Source organism: Rhinolophus hipposideros, assembly GCF_964194185.1.
Source record: "Rhinolophus hipposideros genome assembly, chromosome: X".
NCBI lineage: Eukaryota > Metazoa > Chordata > Mammalia > Chiroptera > Rhinolophidae > Rhinolophus > Rhinolophus hipposideros.
In genome coordinates this window covers 104,928,231-104,947,273 of record NC_138046.1, presented here as the reverse complement: position 1 = coordinate 104,947,273, position 19,043 = coordinate 104,928,231, and the positions used below count along the sequence as shown (strand labels likewise).

Genomic DNA, 19,043 nt, shown 5'->3' with positions numbered 1-19,043 from the left:
TTATGTTTCAGGCACAGGTTTTGGTTGTTTCAAAAGCTATTAGACTTGATATGGGTGTGTAAGGCGTGCTAGGTGCCCAGGCCCAGTGCCATGCCTCCAGAATCAAAGGGTGTCCTTGGGGGCACCACGGAAGAACCATCCCTGTCTGGGCAGTTATCTACAGCAGAGCAGCTGCCCTGACTCCCAGCTTTCTTTACAGCTTCTCCCCACATAGACCTTGGGTTAGAACTTATAACGGCTCTTTTTTAAAAATCAGTTTTTTAAAGAATTGAAGTATGATTAACGTAAGATGAAATGCATAGATCTTAAGTGTTCAGCTCAATGAGTTTTGACAAATGCATATACTTGTGTACCCACACCTGAAAAAATATACAAAATATTTCTTCTATCCCAGAAAGTTCCCTCTTGCTTCTTTACAATAAATGTTCACGTCACCCATCCACACAGCATCCATTTTGTGATTTCTATATGGTTTATTTTGGCCTTCATTTAAATAGAATTATACCAAAGATATTACTTTGTGTCTGGCTTCCTTCACCTAACGTAAATTTGTGAGAATCACGCATGTTGCATATATCAATACTTTATTCTTTTTTACTGCTGAGTATATTCTACTCATATCATATGGACACACAACAGTTCATTCATTATCTCTTGTTAATGAGCATTTGGGTTGTTTCCAGTTGTGGCTACTATGAACAAGACTACTCTGAACATTCTTGTACAAGTTTCCCTATGGATAACTGCTTGTATTTCCTTTGGGTAAATACCTAAGAGTGTAATTGCTTCTGGCAGGGTAGCTTCAGATTTAACTTCATTAGAAACTGCCCAAAGTTTTCTAATATAGTAGTTCCATTGGACACTTCCACTTCCACTTAGTGTTTGGGAGTGGCAGTTAAGCATTCTCCATTATTTTTCCATTTCTTTTCTCACGCAAGACATTTTAGAGTGATAAAGTCCAAATGTTTAATGCATTAAATCAGAAAACAGAATGAATCTTAAAAGAAGCCATAGTCCAAATGCTTATCTCTCCCATCATATGCAGTGTAATTTAAACCAGGTTTTACTGGTGTATAAATTAACCTATGGGCATAGGTTAGATTTTTATGCAGGCCTCTATGTGTGGTGGAGTTTAACAGATATCCTGAAAGAATAAGACTCAATGCACCCTGCAGAATTATCTACCCACTTATCTTTTCGGTTCACATAATATTGGGGAAATAGTATACGGAAAAGCACTTTATATTCCATTCCTGGTACTTTTGTAGTGCTATTTTGTGTAGTCCCTGAGAAGAGTCAGCAGATAAAGCTGTCTGACATTTAGAAATACAAAATATCAAAATTTCCTGGAGGTCCTTTTCAGTGTTTCACATTTCATATCATATTAATTTACTTAGACTCTAAAAGATTTAATAGCTCATTTTATTTTTCTTCAATTCATAAAGTCCAACCACTTTTTATATTTCGTTCTATGTCCCTTTTAATTTTAATACAAGCAGAAAAATGCACTGGATTATACAATAGTTATACATGTTTTGTTTTTATTAAACTTTTGAATTAGAAATGAAGGACTAGATAATGAGCAGTATGACTGAGGTTTTTTTTCTGCAATTATCACAGGAAAAGTGGTATCACATGCAAGCATGCACAAAATGTCCTTGTGAGAAAATGTTGGCCACGCTTTTCAGATTATTTATCACTGATACTGCACGGCACCCATGATGATTTCACTCCATTTCAAGGTCTCACAAATGATCTTGTAACCCAAGAGTAGTTGTCAATACAAAACCATATATCATTTTAAAGTTCTCAGTCTAAGCCTGCATTGACTGTGTTACAAAATTAGATAACCCATTGGTGGAATCTAAATTACAGAATCAAAAGTACCATTATTTTAGAGCCATGATTTCAGGAATATTTATGTTTAATGGTAATGAAGGAATCTAGTACTTTTCAAGGTAGTTGTCAACTGCAAGGAACAATGGGTACCCATCAATCACAACATTTAGATTATTTTGATCAAGGACAACATGCATACACAGGCAATTAGTTAAAGTGAATTTCAAAATCTGTGCATTCTGACTTAATGTTGAAATACCAGCAGCCTTGAATATGTTATAATGCCCGTGAGTTCTAAAGGGGAAAAAAGAAGTGAATATTTTATCCCTCAAAATTGCCTGATAATTTTTGATGTAATATAGGTATTTAATAGGAATAAGAGAACTTATATACAGTGAATGACAACAAAATCCCTTATTAGGATAAAATATAGTACCATGCCTAGTAAAAGGGTAAACAAAGGAAAAGAAAAAACTTTTAAGTATCTTAGTGAAAGGAAAATAAAACCAATATATTCTGGTGTGATATCCATTAAGTGGCTTACTTCTTAAACCCAAGTAAGCATTCAGCCTCCAAGACTATGGTAGCCCACATTAGCCCCACTTTATTGAGAAAGATGTAAGAAAGGAATATTCATTGCTCCTGGCAGAAGCCAGCAGACTGTATCGATTAGGTGGTCCACCCAATACTCTATGCAACAGTTCACATTGCCCTTCAGGCGCTGTTCTGTTTGACCCCTCACCTCCCCTTAGCCCCGACCCCCAGATGACAGCTCAAGTGGGAAAGATAAAGTTTCATGTTGGCTGAATTCAGAAGCCATTCTGGTTTAAGTTTCATAGCAACAGGGACCAATATTTCTTTCATCAACCCTATAAGCATAACTTGCAGGATTCCTACAAGGGATATGTTTGTATATAAGAGTTACTGCACTCAGGCAAGCCCAAATATATAGTTTCCAATCAGATATTTATAGTTCTCAATCCAAATGCCATCTACCAATATAGGTTCATTTTTACCATAAGCAATGTTGCTTAGCAACAGTTACCACCTACCACCTCTTGTGGCTACCAAGGAAACAAAGCTAGAAAGTTATCAAAAGGTCAAATTTTCATGCAAAAAAGGAAGGGGTTGCGCTAATCCACTGCCCACATCTGGTTTCATCCACAAAACTGTGAAGTTGAGTTGAATTTATGATTTTGAATGTGAATATGGTATAATTATCTCTTGTGATTTCCCCCCCTAGAGCTGATGTACACAGTTGAACTTGCTGGAGGGCTTGGCGCGATCCTTTTGCTGCTTGTTTGTTTGGTGACCATCTACAAGTGTTACAAAATAGAAATCATGCTCTTCTACAGGAATCATTTTGGCACTGAAGAGCTGGATGGAGGTAAGATGAGTTCTTCTTTTAATGTTCTTTCTGAATAGTCTTTTTTGTTTCCTGTCTTTGTTTTATTGAGGGGAAAGAAAAGTTACCTGCATAACCATTGACGGCATCTCTTATAATCTTTCAATGTTCGGTTTGTAAATTCATCTTTTATATGGCACTGTATGGGTGATGCTTTGAAGTCAATTGGTATTTCCTTTGAAAATTGTAAAGCAACACCTACCCTTTTGAGAGTCCTATTCCAAACAGCACTTGCGAATTACAAATGCTGATTGCAATGCTATCGGTGTATTCATTTTCTCTCACCTTGTAATCAGTAGTGACAGTCCAGCTTTACTTTTCTATAGGTAAGGAATGTCTCTTTTAATTGTGCTCCCTCGCCTAATAGTTTAAAGTGAATCTCAATGTTGTTTAAACTGATCAGTCATAATAAACTACTGAATATTTTAGAATTCATCCAACAGTCTTTTCAATCCTGTTTATTTAGTTATATTTAGACAAGCTAATTTTTATTCCAAGTGTGGACCAACAGATAGGAAAGTGCACAACACATCATTTTCATAATAATACATCTAATAATTTTACTGAAATTGGACAAGTAAATATTGTTTTCATAGAAATAGTAATTATTATTTGCCTCTGGTCAGTCATGAATATGTGTGCAATCTAAGACAAATTTGGGGTCTTCAAAATTGAGCTCCTTAAAGCACCCATTAGAGGACTTAAGTTTTTTCCTTTTTGCTCATTTGAAAGTAATTTATATATAAGATAAACTTGCAATATAGGGATCATATGCAAACCAATAAATAGTGCAGATGATAAAGGTTTCTTGATCGTATTTATAAACTTTTTTTTCATTGATTGTCAGTTTTGCACTAAATGGTACTGAGGAAAATGAAGCAATTGCCCATGTTACCAAATTTCCAGTATCCTCTGGAATAAATCCACAGGTAGAACTATAGATTGTCAAACTTGTGAAGAGGAGCTGTTTATTCAGCACCCCTAACACTCCTCTCTGTTTAACCTCCCCTTCCCATGAGGGTGAAGTCTGCATTGCAGCAAAACTGTTTTTTTTGTTGTTTTATTTTTTTTAATTTTTAAGTGCTGATTTGCCCATTTGCTCTTTGTTCCTAACTTTCTTGCCTGTTTATACAAGTTATTGAATTTTTTTTGCTACTGCTTCCAAGAGATATGAGAAAATTGTCAACCTCAAAGCTGTTGTTGAATGATGGGTACCAAGCAATGTGCTAGACATTCTTAAAATCATTTTTGCTAAGCCTCAAAAAATTCTGAGGTCAATGTTATAATCTCCGTTTTACTGATAAGGCAACTGAGGCTCCCAGAGGTTAGATAACACAAGTATTAGTGTATGTGGCCAAAATAGAATTTGAAAATTGGTCTATTTCCAAAGCCTTTATTTTATTGAATACAATGTCTCTATTATGTTTAACCTTTTAAAAAGTTAGTATGCTCAGTATAATCTAAAGATCTGCTATTGTTTGCATGATTAGCACAGTAGAAGATACTTGAAAAAGCAGATTTCCTAAACTAGTGTCACTTTATTATCCCTACATATTTTGAATATGTTTATTTTGTGTTCTGAATAACATGAATGATTTTAAACTATCAATTTCCAGTTGAGTTTTTATTTGTCATGTTCTGAATGGTAGAAGATTCTTGATGGTTTAGATGCCTCTGAACCTTAGTCACATCCCCTTAGGTCCTTCTACATATGCTGTTATGGTTGAAAAATTATTATCTGTTACAGTGGTGGAGAATTTCTCTGACATCATCAAGTCCCCATTCTTTCTACCATGTTTCCCTAAAAATAAGACCTACCTGGACCATCAGCTCTAATGCGTCTTTTGGAGCAAAAATTAATATAAGACCCAGTCTTATATATTATTATATTATATTGTATGTTATATAAGACCCGGTCTTATAAGACCGGGTCTTATATTAATTTTTGCTCCAAAAGATACATTAGAGCTGATGACCCGGCTAGGTCTTATTTTCGGGGAAACACAGTAGTTTTCCATCAATTGCTTTCATCTTCCAAAAAAGAGATAACTGTTAAGAAGAAACCCCAGGATTTTCATATTCTTGACTTGGCTTTCAAAAATGTAATTTGAAAGTCAAAGCTGAGCAATGTCTTCTTTATCTTGACCGCCTTATTACCTCCCCCGGAAAGGGGAATACTACATAAAATACTCTTGGAAGTAAGCAAAGGCAGAGTGTGAAGGACAGGGAAAGAAAGTTCAGCTAATAATTTGAAGTAGTGTCTTGCTATGGTGATATCATAACAGATTAATTGACCAGTTATTGAATATTTATTAAGTAACAAATGCTGTGTTGACTACTTTATTAATACACAAAGACTCACACAACCAGAAAGACAGAATTTAAACCAAGTTCTAAATGACTCCATATCTCCACAATTTCAGCTATTGTATCAGACTGGAGAGGGAGAATATTTGGCATCAGGGACACATCAGCCAGTTCCTTTAAAGTCATTACAATAGGCATTACCTGACTACATCGATTCTATATCAGAAGGATTCTGTTTTTCCAAGTTAGGACATATTGCTGCTTTGCTCTCTTGGTTTGCTCACATCCCTCCTTGTTCCCCTCTACATAACTTACATTTCACTGTCACCCCTGGACTCAGGCCTTAGCACTTTTCTTCTAATTCTGCAGCACACACCTTTCTGGATCACATTTACAACCTTATCTTCAATTACCTTTATGCACAAATAACTCCTAAAACTAAATGTCCTCTCCTAGTTCTCTTGTTTTAGTATCATTTTTTTTCCCTAGTAACCTATTGGTTATTTCCACCATGATAGGTCCCAAATCCAGCTTTTAAATCACCCTCACACTTATTTCTTCTCATCCTTCATTTTACATCTCAAATTTTTGTTTCATCGTCTACCTCATATGCTTCACTTTCTCCTCATCTGCCAATTCCACTTGGTCATCGTGGCCAGCCACTTGTACCTCTTGAAAAGACTTCCCTCTTTCTTCATTGCAACTGCCTTGTCTAAACCTCCTACACAACCCTTTGGCCTCCATTCTCTATCCCTCCATTTTATCCTCCACACTCGGTCAAACTTCTCTTTCTAAGTACAAATTCACTGTGATTCTTGGATGGTGGGGGTGGGGAAGTATGCCTCTGTGTTGCCTGCCAGAGCAGAATGCTTCCTTAGCTGAGAAAGCAATTGCTGTCACAGGGTGACCCAACTTACATTTGCAACCTCACCACCCCCATCAATTTGACTAAGCAGAGACCCATTTAGACTGATGTGCTGGTCTTTGGACAAACACAGCTGTTGAGAACTGACGCAAGACAAGGCAGTCATGCATGATTCTCAGGTCCTTTAGTATAAATGAGGTGACTATAATGGTTAGGGGTAGGAGAAGTATAGCTACTCCCCTACCACCTTGATTCTGTAATACAATGAAAGAGAATTTGGACAAGTTATGCTGCATGTATATCTATTAACAAATAAGCATATAACTGATCCTATAAACTTGAAGGTGTTGTAACTTTCTGCTGTGTGTGTGTGTGTGTGTGTGTGTGTGTGTGTGTTCCCAAAAAAACTTACAAGAAAGTTTCCTCTGAGGCAAATGTGATGATATTCCAGTGACAGGATTAGGCTAACCATTTAATGATATCTAAGCACATTCTTCATCAGGACACAGGACATGAATCCCCCCCCATACCTTTTTTTAGTTCTTGTAGCTGTATTAATAATAATATTGACACAAGACTAGACTAACAGGTCAAAAAACAATTTAATACATGTGCATGTCAGAATCATAATATGATGCTCAGATAATAAATTGAGGCTCAAAGAAATGACCGAACCAGGAACCTCTTATACTTTTTAGACAAAGAATAAATTTGTGAGAAATTGACACGACAAAGAGAAAAGTTAGTGCTCATTCGAAAGGAATCCAAGTTTGGGTATTCATTCATGAGGAATGTGAACAAAGTAATAAATTAGAAAAGAAGCAACAAAGCGTGTTTATACAGATTCTTAGGCTCTGAGTGAATTAACTCTAACAATAAGGGGTATCTTCCAGGAGCGGGGAGAACACCTTTCACATAGGAGATTTATCTCCTGCTTTTAGGGGGACAGAGAGGTCAGAGTGTTCTTCTTGCACTGGCAGTTTCTTAAGTAACTTTAATTCAAAATAATCAACTTGCTATTGTAGGATAGCTTGGAGCAGCCTGCCCTGGACCCCGACAGAATCAAGCCTGGAAGAATTTCTCTAAGGGGGCAGGCCCGTGGCCCCATTAGATACTTGTAGGCGTGGCATGTGTCTCTCAATGATGTTACATAATCCATATGTCTTGAATAGCACTAATTTCACCATGGAGGGCCCGTTTCCAAGATTTATTATACTTAGTAAAAAGCCATTAATTTTAGCAATGAACCTTGATTTCTAACATCTATGATACTAATTAATGAAGCATCTACTTTTGATCAGAAATAAAGACAATTGAAATGCTTGTGGTGGCTTCCTCTACAGTGTTGCCTTATTCTAATTGAATGCTAGCTGACCATCCTGATAAAGACAACCTACGTCTCTAGAGCAAAACATATACTAACATAGTATCCCATCATTTTTGCTGGAATAATGACAAAGAAAATATCGTTGTCATAACAACATCAGACTCCTTGCTCATCCATGCCTCTGCCTGGGTCTTCCCTTCCATTTTGTTTAAAAGCTTGTATAAATGTAGTCCTTTCTTCCTTCCTTCCTGTTTCTCCTCCCTTCTCTCTTTCTGTCTCTGTCTTTCTCTCATACACAGTTCATATTTCCCCCCTAACTTATAATGATTTTCCAAGGTCTAGTTACTTTCTCCTCCATCTTTACTAACATGGCACTATAGACACATTATTATGATGGCCCTTTTCACTTTGAGTTAATAAGCACTTAGTAGTGAATGCTTTCTATGTATAGAGTATTGTGAATACAAAATTCTGTATCTCATTTATTTATTTATTTCTGTGAAAGGAAGGTTCAAAGACTAAGTCATACAGAAAAGAATTAGTACTTTCAAAATTTTGCAAAGATATCTAGATTTTAAAACTGGCTCTCCAAATAAAATATATAACAGCTATTTAGAGAAAAACAAGGTTGTGAACTTACAGGTAGTCTATTAATAAGAAAAAATAGCAAAGAGCAGCTCTTATACATGATGATCATGTTGGCAGATGTCAGTAAGGTCCTGCGTAGGTTTTCAGTGGGGAGTAACTTACAAGAACAGTCTAAAGGCTTCATTTTGGGGGGAGGATCTAGTGCTAGACAAGGGGCTCTACTTTATGTTTCTATTATTTTCTCAAAGTACAAATTGTTTTGGTTTTGTTTTTATTTTTGTTTATATCCCTCTGACTATAGGGTAGGAAAGGTGTTCTAACTTATAATGATGGCAGAGAAAGCTTATAAGAACACCATAATTGCTAATATGATTCCTATTTTCAAGATGAAGAAAGAGATCTCTAGTTCTGCTTTGGGAGTTATCACAGGTATTAGGCAAAATGAGTTAGAGCAATCTTTTATAATCTCCAACCCCCAACCCTTGGAAAATAGGAACGGGTGTTCCATTTCAGGCATATGAAACAAACTGGTATCTGTGCAATCTTAGGTCATAGAATTTATTTTGCTTTTTCCTTCTATTACAAGATTACTATTAATTGTTTCAGGAATTGTCCTCCTGTCCATCAGTGAAACACAGTACTTCTATAAATCTTTTAGAAATCCTATAGGGTTTTATTTCTGTTCTTGTTGTTGTTTGTTTATTTGTTTTGGTTGTGGTAATTAGATAATTTGCATACATGTGAACAATTTAGAATGTGTTTTTGAGTTGCAGGAGAGAACAGTAGCTGTTTTGGGTATACAACTTGTCCAGTTGTAAGCCGTTAAGTGGTAGGAATCAAGCTTTCTCATCCCAAATTGTGTGTTCTCTGTATACCACTCTGCTAACTCTTACCTTCTTAAGACTTCCAACTTCTGTACTGCCCACTGATGTTTTAAGAATGTAAGAGAAGGATATGAATATCTACTGAACACCTCCTTTGGGCCAAGCATTTTGCTATATGATGGGAACTCATTTAACCCTAGACATCTTTCGGAAGGTGCTATTTTATAGATCAGGAAAAATAGTCTCAAATGAGTAAAAAAAAAATAGTGACAGTCAAGATTTAAGCTCAGCTGCTGTATTTTGTTATGTTTTTTTTTTCCATTATATTGCACCATATATATTTAAATTAGTGCCTCATTTCAGTGTTTGAGACCCGCTCAAACACTGGATTTATATAGTCCAGGAAAGTACCAAATAACAAAACATGTAAACTAGAACAATGCTGTAAAAATTTCATAGTGTAAAACTCAGGCTGCTTTATTTTAGAATGCAATTGCCACACATTGCCTTGGAAGAATTGAAATTAAAAGTGAAAAATATTAAAACAATGACATTCAATAATCATAAAATCAAAATATTATGATCATATAGTTATTGTTTGTTTATTCAATGATATATCATCTCTTTCTGCAGTTTTTTATTGAAAACTTATATCTTGAAAATGTGAGAAAGCATATGAAGGCAAATCAGAGAAAACACAAACAAATGTGACTTAATTTTTAAAAAACTCTTATTTCTCTCACTTATTTAAATTGCATGAATGCTAATTTTAATGATGATATGTTTCTGTGCTAATATGCCACATGCAAACCTAGAAAATTGCATTCTAGGATGAAAAATACAATTCATTGGTAAGCCCTCCTTCAGTCTCATTTTGGTAACGCATTTGCTGAATGATGGCCTCTGTCACAAGTCATTTTCATGTATGTGACTTATAAATATTTGGGAATAAAAAAAACGGCCAGCTACCAATAACATCTGACAACTATTCAATAGGTGTTTAAAGGTTAAAATCTCCCAAAGACCTGAGTGTCAAACTCAAGCCATTTATATTCAGTGAATCGCTTTCCTAGCCCAGATCCAATATAGCTACCACCTTCATCTTGAGAAAGGAGTCTTAAATCTACATTTTCTTAAAAGCTTTGTTGTTCTAAAAAAAATCCAGATCTTTCGGCTTCTCCGTCCTCCTAAAGAGCATTGACTAATGTCCTCTCATATGTCACAGAGAAAAATATTTATTTATCGTTTTTCAAAACCACTTTTTCATTCCTGATACACAGTTCCATATTTTGCATCATCAAGATTTCTTATTAATATTTTAAATTCATATTTTATTTCTTAACTCTCCAAAGTCCAAAGTTCTTTTCCTCTTTAAATACATTTTCTATAAAAAAAAAAATAGAGTAGTTAATTCAGACAATTGAAGGAGAAAATTTTACTGGACCAGTTGTTTGACTTCAAGTAACAAAGCAACTGATTGGTTGATTGGGACAACTTACCTTCAATTGCATACAAAATCTCTGCACTTCTAATTTCTTCTCCCCACATTTTATGCTATTGTTGTAATACTTTACATCCTTTTATATTGTGTATTCAATAATAAATTATTGTAACTTCAGGTATTTTTAATATTATTTTTGAATGTTTACACTAGAGATAAAAGTGATTTACACAACATCACATAGGGTATTCTAAATTTCACTATATGTTTACCTTTACCATTGAGTTTTACATTTTTATATGTTTTCATGTTGTTACTTAGTGTCCTTTAATTTTAATTTGAACTTCCTTTAGCATTTCCTATAAGGCCAGTCTAGCAGTGATGAACTCCCTTAGCTTTTGTTTGTCCGGGAATGTCTTTATCTTGCCCTCATTTCTGAAGAACACTTTTTCTGAGTATAGTATTCTTGGCTGGCATATTTTTCTTTTACCATTTTGAATATTTTATCCCATTCCCTCTTGGTCTGCATGGTTTTTACAGAGAAATCCACTGATAGCCTTATGGAGGTTCCCTGGTATGTGGTGAGTCATTTTTCTCTTGCTTTCAAAATTATTTATTTGTCTTTGAGTTTTAGCATTTTTATTATAAAGTGTCTCAGAGTAATCTTCTTTGCTTTGATCTTGCTTTGGGTCCTTAAAGCTTCCTATTTGTGGATGTCCATCTCTCTCCTAAGATTTGGGGATTTTCAGGTGTTATTTCTTTAAATAATCTCTCTGCAAACTCTCTCTCTCTTCTTTTCCTGAAACTCCCATGATGTGATTCTTAGTTCGCTTGATGGTGTCCACAATTCACATAGGCTTTCTTCATTCTTTTTTGTTTTTTATTCCTCTGTCTAATTACAAATGCTCTGTCTTCAAGTTCTCTATTTCTTATGCATGGCCGAGATTATTTTTGAAGCTGTCTATTGAATTTTTTAGTTCTGTCATTGTGTTTTTCAGCTCCAGTATTTCTGTTTGGTTCTTTCTTATTTTATTTCTTTATTAAACTTCTCATTTTGTTCATACATTGTTATCCTGGTTTTGTTAAATTATTTATCTGTTTTTTTTATTTCATTGGGTTTCTTTAAAAATGATTATTTTGAATTCTTTGTCAGGCAAATTGTAGGTTTCCATTTCTTTGGAGTTGGTTGCTAGAGCTTTATTAGTTTCCTTTGGTGGTGTAATATTTACCCGATTCTTCTTTATCCATGTTCCATTGCATTAGTGTCTGTGCATTTGAAGGAGCAAACACCTTCTCTAATCTTTACAGACTGATTTTAACAGGTAAACTCTTTCTCCTCTCTGTTCCCCAAACCAATGGGATTGCCTCTAGAATTGCAGTCATGCTGGGTTGGAGAGAGTTTTGAGGCTGTTGCTCAGTCTGTAGTAAGATCCATGGTTAGAAGGCTGTTACCAGGGATTCAAGCAGGCAAAGATCCTGTCTGGTCCCTGGGTAGATGGGACTGATTCTAGTATCTTGTTCAGTAGGCTAGCACTTGGACAAGTATCCACGTCAGGGTCCACAGTTTGGTCCTTAGTCAGTGGACCGATTATCTGGTATGTGGATGGGTATGGCTCCTATCAGGTCCCTACAAAGGTTCCTGTCTGTTCCCTGGATGGGTCCCTGAGTGAGCAGGACTGGCTCTGGACCATGGCTGAGAGAACACATCCAAGGAATGTCTTATTTGGCCATCTTGCTGGCATCACTCCTGTTTTTCATTTTTGTGGGACATGGCAGTTGGAATTTCTTGAAAGTCATGGAAAGAGTAAATCAATGACTATATTTGAGTTTATGAAAATTATTATAATACAAAGAGTGTAGACACCAGCTATTTTCCATCTCTTCCATGAACAGAATTATAATTGAGGTTTTAAATTACATAAGACAAAATTTAGAGAATAAAGTTAAGAATAACAAATATACTCTTGCACTACCCTTTTATGATTATTATTAAGCTGTTTATGAAGTTAAGTTGACTTTAAAAGATCACAGACCTATCCTTTAAAAGGCTTAACGTGATTTTGGTTTTATTCCTATAGTTATAAAAATGGCAATTTTTCAAAGTTTCTCCAGTCACATGAAGCTCATACACATTAAGATTAGTGAATATATGGTTTTATAGATCTTTTTAAAAATCTGAGAGATGTTACCCAAGATTCCTATTCAGCTGGTAATTGGGAAAAAAGCAGACACCTTAGAATTCATATGATTTTGAGTCAGAAAACATTGCTGAATTTAGTATGGTATCTAGTACGGTATTTGCAGTCTGGTAACTTTCATATCAGGAGTTTGCTTCTGGTGGTAAATAAATGCCTAGCCCATTATTGCACTGACATAGACTCTGGGGAAAGAGAGGAATTAGATTAACAAGTGTCTCATTGATTTGAGGATGCTGATACAGATGCTCGCAAGGCATTTTTTAGCCTCATTTACTACCAGGATAATCTGCATGTGAGCAATTTTGTTTTAATCTGAGAGATATTAGCTTAAATGCTATAAATTCATCCAGATGACATAAAGAAATGGGAAACTTACTGAGGCCACAGCACCAATTCCTGAGGTTCATTTAAGCTTAACATGGTTAATATATATATATATATTACTCGAGACAAGAATCTATCCCTTTTTGATGAAAGTGTGGATTTTCAGCTATTTTATTTAGAGCACATGCCCTATAAGTATAAGGACCAACTACCATGGAGCTGAAGCTACAGTTCAGGATTTCTGGTGCTCTGGTCAATTGCCTGGCTGCTGACTGCAGTTCCTTGATGTCTTTGAGACCTCTAGATGCCTATACCCTGTTCTAGAGCAGACTTCCTCAAAGTGTGGTCCCTAGACCAGCAGCAGCATCCCCAAAGAGCTTGCTATAAATGCAAATTCTCAGGGCCTTTTTTAGCCCTGCAGAATAAAAAACTCTAGAGGTGGGTCTCAGGAGTCTATATTTTAACAAGCCCTCCAAATTGTTGTCATTTATGTTCAAGTCTAAAAACCACTTTTCCAGAGGAGTTTAGAGGGACTCTAAGGCCTTCCCTTGAGTCACAGTGAGAAACTACAGTTCAAGCCTATTCTAAAGGAGCCTTGCTAAACTCCGACCCCACGTTTTCTAGTAATTACTTGCAGAGTCCATCCAGGCAGTATGGCGTGTGTACCACCAAAGCTTTCTTTCCTATGAAATGGCTCAGGTCTTAAGAAAATCTCTACACTAGCTATAAGATATAAGTCATTTGATACCCAAATGAAAGGCCATTCATTCATTTAATCAACAGATATGTCTGAGCATCTACTAAGCCCTAGTCACATATCTGAGTCAAGGATCTTTTAGTCAAAGAAGGAAGATAAGACGTGAGCACAATAATATACCATGTGGGAAAAGAGATCACCTCCAACTCAGAGAGATCAGACCCAAATTCAAAGGAAACAAACTGCATATTTAGCTGCTGGTTTGTGGGGGTTTTCTTGACTATGGATGGCCATAAATATTTTTCAAAATACTATAAGTATAATCAGTGGTGAGTTTTGGAAAGATAAATTCTGTGACTCTGTTTGGAATGGGTCAGAAGGAGAAGGAAACAGAGAAGGAAGACCCACTAAAATATAATTATGTATAACAACTGAGAAATAAGCACAACCTGACCTAGGATGGAAATAGAATCCAAAGGATTTTTACCAATGAACGGCTATGAGATTGTTGGTAATGAAAAAGGGATAAGTGGAACATGCATATGAAGTTTGAAGACTAATGAAGTAGGATTGTTATGTTATTAAAATTAAAGTGAAATAAAAGGTGAAGAACAGAGCTTGAAATGAGAAGCATGTTATTTTGTGAGCATGTTGAATGTAAGTGCATGCTGAACATTCTAATTAAGGAGTCCAAGTTATAGGTAGAAGTGGAAGACTGTTGTTAGTTCATGAGAAAATAAAAACAGGATTGGACATCTAAATTAGGGAGACATCTACACAGAAGTGATTGTTGATGTTATGGGAAGAAAGGACACTTTTAAAGGGAAGTGGACTGAGAGAACATGAAGCGAGCTATAGAGAACCTCTTGAGAAATGAAATTATGAGTTGGAAAAGACATCCATGGAAGAGGCAAAGGAACCAGAAACAGAGTGTCTGTACGTGAAAGTGATATCCAGCTAGAACTTACCAATATTGGGAGACCAGTGTTTACATTCTTCTGAATAATTAGTACTCTGTTCTTATTGGTGTTCATATTGATCTGACTTTCAAATATTTTTAAGCCTAGGGAAGATGAAGAGCAAAGAATGAGGATCTAGTCAATACACATACCAGATTTGGGCAAACTTCAACAGTTTATAGAACTTTGTGTCATACAGGAAGAGAACAACTTCCAAGAAAGAAAACAGTCCATGCATGAAATCACTTTACAATCTACAGGCTGGCTTAAGGAGACTTCCCTTTGTCCCATGACCCCTATACTACTCTTAACAACACATTTATCCCCTAGAAAAGGACTGTTGACTTGTGTACATCTTCTGCTAGACTGGAAGCTACTGACCAATATTATAAAGGAAGTTTTAGATCTTGTAGGAATGGCATGTAAATATCCAATGAATGGACATTTCAATTAAATAATAACAGGTATAACATAGTAACTTAGTTATGTGCTATTTTCTGTGATTTCTTACTCAACTAAGTTTTTACACCAAGAAAATGGTACCACTATATGTGTATAGATATGCGAGATATGCGATAGCAAATATAATTATTATTTGGGGTGAAAATTGAATTTTTTAACAGATATATCTTGGCTGAAGAATAAAGAAAATATCAAAATATGACACATTTGGAATGATTATTATTTCCCAAAACTTTTTTTTTTTTTTACCTGAAAGATGCTTTTTTAAAAAAAACAAAAAAAACTTTCCATAGCTGAAGGTTTCCTTCCAGGGATCCAATAGTGGAGTTGTTAGCTTCTTATATACCTGTGTTAACTTTAGGTCTAGTAAACAGTTTTATGAGTTTACCCTAACCAGTTATAATCATAGAATGACTTCTAGATATCCCAAGATTATCAGACTACTAAAATGAACACATTCATATGGATCTCTGGAAGTGAGTTTTAGTGTCCCATAAGTCAAAAGGAGTGTCTGAAAGCCACCCAGAGCAACAGTCAAGGATGTTCCTCTATCTTTGATGTTTTATACCCCACAGTTTTTTAATTTTCTATGCTAAATACAAAGTTAATTTTGTTCTGAAGTTTAGGAGTGTTTCAATTCAACTTGATCTAATAATAGAGTAATATACTGACAATCATCAGGGAAGCACAAAAGAGAGCTAAGGATGTTATATTGGCAGACTCAGCATAATGACAATATTTAGAGCTGAGGTGAATTATGAATACTGATATCACATTCTGAAAAGAAAATTGATGAATGAGAGACTATACAGAAGATGAATAACTTCTTGTTCTTAGAAACAACAAATGAGAAATTTTGGATGCATATGTCAAAAAAATTAAGATAATGGTGACCATGATAGTGGTCTTCAAATATTTTAAGAGTTTTCCTTTAAAGGGGGCGGGGGAGAATGAAGAAAGAAACAGATTTCATTTTTTTATTAAAGTTTATTGGGGTAACAATGGTTAGTAAAGTTACATAGGATTCAGGTACACAATTCTGTAATACATCATCTATATATCACATTGCGTGTTCACTACCCAGAGTCAGTTCTCCTTCCATCACCATATATTTGATTGCTTTTACCCTCGTCTACCAGCCCCTTTCCCCCTTCCCCTCTGGTAACCAGATTTCAGAACTAAGTTTCATTCATTTATATTGTAATTTTCAATTATTTAGGTCAAACTGATTAACATGATGAAAAATAATTTACACGTAAAAATATTTTACGTGTAAGATACATGAAGATCAGTAAAGTAATATTTTTTTTTATAAAAATTCAGTGTAATATCCTCAGTCCCAAAATCCAAGATCCGACTCCCAGTAAAAAATTAATTATTCCAAGTTTGGTTTTATTTTCTTCCCAACAGAAAATCAGTACAGTTCACACATTCTAAACACCATTCTTCCGTGGTCAAGGCAGGTGCAGTTTTCTCTTTTTCTTTTTTTTCAACAGGGTGAAAGACTAAAGGCAGGATTAGTTGACTGTATAATTATTTAGAGTAAGCACATGTATCCAAATATACAGCTTTCATAAGCAATCAAAAATGCTGGAAGTGAATATTTTATTGCTCTTTTCATTGATTTTTCTCCTACTGCCTTTACAACAAAAACAAAATGAAAATGTGACCGCTTATACCTCCAAATTAGTGCCAGAATATTTGACATTATTGACTTCTTACTGAAAACTAATGAAGGCTTCTTTCTTTGGTCTCCCGGAAGTGGGACCTTTGGAGATGTTTATGTCAAGAGGTGAATATTTTCATGTCCTATTGTTTTCATTGTAAAGTAGTGACTTCAACTTTGTAATGTTTTTGACAGACAATAAAGATTATGATGCATACTTATCATACACCAAAGTGGATCCTGACCAGTGGAATCAAGAGACTGGGGAAGAAGAACGCTTTGCTCTTGAAATCCTACCTGATATGCTTGAAAAGCACTATGGATATAAGTTGTTTATACCAGATAGAGATTTAATCCCAACTGGAAGTAAGTTAATATTTCAGTCGAGAATGTGCATATTCTTGTGTTCATCTGTGCAGTCATCATTTTTTAGACAAAATTTTCACTTTTGATTCTTTACTTCAAAAATTGTATCTGTCAGTTTCTCAAGAAAGGAATGTCATTATGTATTCATGTGAACCTTACTTGTTGATACCTCTGAGAAGCTACTTCCATTGTTTTGTAAAGCATCTCATTTTATGAACCTTGACATTTAAAGAAACCAAATGAGAGATTTGTACCTGGAAAAAAATATTTCTAACATTAAAAGAAGCAAAGCCCACACTCTATTCAGAGTGACCATTGGCTATTTTCATCTTCTCAAGATGTTACCCAACAAACACTAATGTATGAAAGAGAATCTACCAGGGCTTTCTGGACCACATGTTCAATTTTTTTTTTTTTCATTCTGATAAACCCTTTTCTCTTTTGTAGCGTACATTGAAGATGTAGCAAGGTGTGTAGATCAAAGCAAGCGGCTGATTATTGTCATGACCCCAAATTATGTAGTCAGACGGGGCTGGAGCATCTTTGAGCTGGAGACCAGACTTCGAAACATGCTGGTGACTGGAGAAATTAAAGTGATACTAATTGAATGCAGTGAACTGCGAGGAATTATGAACTACCAGGAGGTGGAGGCCCTGAAGCACACCATCAAGCTCCTGACAGTTATTAAATGGCATGGACCAAAATGCAACAAGTTGAACTCTAAGTTCTGGAAACGTTTACAATATGAAATGCCTTTTAAGAGGATAGAACCCATTACACACGAGCAGGCTTTAGATGTTAGTGAGCAAGGGCCTTTCGGGGAGCTGCAGACTGTCTCGGCCATTTCCATGGCTGCGGCCACCTCCACAGCTCTAGCCACTGCCCATCCAGATCTCCGTTCCACTTTTCACAACACGTACCATTCACAAATGCGTCAGAAACACTACTACCGAAGCTATGAGTATGACGTACCTCCTACCGGCACCCTGCCTCTCACCTCCATAGGAAATCAGCATACCTACTGTAACATCCCTATGACACTCATCAATGGGCAGCGGCCACAGACAAAATCTAGCAGGGAGCAGAATCCAGATGAGGCCCACACAAACAGTGCCATCCTGCCGCTGTTGCCAAGGGAGACCAGTATATCCAGTGTGATTTGGTGACAGAAAAGCAAGGGACACCCTGTCCCGGGAGCTTGAGTAGAGTCTGCAGTCCAGTGCCTGGAACTAAATCCTCGACTGCTGCTGTTAAAAACATGCATCACAATCTCTAGAACACGAGGAAAAACAGGGTCTTGTACATATGTTTTTTGCAATTTCTTTGTAGCATCAGTGTTCCTGTTTTACCATGTCTCTTATCCATTACATTTTTTGGACTTTGTTTTATATGTCATTGGAATTTGTAAATTTACATTTTTTTAAAGAAGAGACTTATGTATAGATAGAAAACCCTTTTTTGCTTCATTAGTTTAGTTTTAGAATGGGTTTTATTTCCTTTTCTTGATTTTGTTTTGCTTTCAACATTTCCTTGGGGTGCTTGGACAATTCTATCCAATGGGACAAGGAGCACCGGATCCTCTCTTGGGTTCTGCCTAGGATCAGCAGGGCCATGTGGGCCTTCAGAGAGCAGTGCAACGAATGCCAGCACTGCCGTTTGGGGGGGGAGGGGAAAGATGAGAACACTTGTTCATAGGAGGGCCCTGCCAATCAGAGCCCTGAATCTCTTCCTTGTCCCGCCTCATTCCCCACCTCTACCCTTCTAATGGGGGCATG

At 36.0% G+C, this 19,043-nt stretch overlaps 1 protein-coding gene across 2 annotated transcripts in view; it reads left to right on the top strand.

The window, feature by feature from the left end:
* The window catches only part of IL1RAPL1 (interleukin 1 receptor accessory protein like 1), a 1,302,015-nt gene extending 1,283,217 nt beyond the window's left edge, over window positions 1-18,798 (top strand). For both annotated transcript variants that reach the window (XM_081041668.1, XM_081041669.1), the window contains exons 9-11: window positions 3,083-3,226; window positions 17,098-17,268; window positions 17,716-18,798. In XM_081041668.1, the coding sequence (XP_080897794.1) occupies window positions 3,083-3,226; window positions 17,098-17,268; window positions 17,716-18,434 (1,034 nt within the window). In that variant the 3' untranslated portion in view covers window positions 18,435-18,798. The remainder of the gene's footprint in view (window positions 1-3,082; window positions 3,227-17,097; window positions 17,269-17,715) is intronic.
* Window positions 18,799-19,043: the final 245 nt, after the last annotated feature.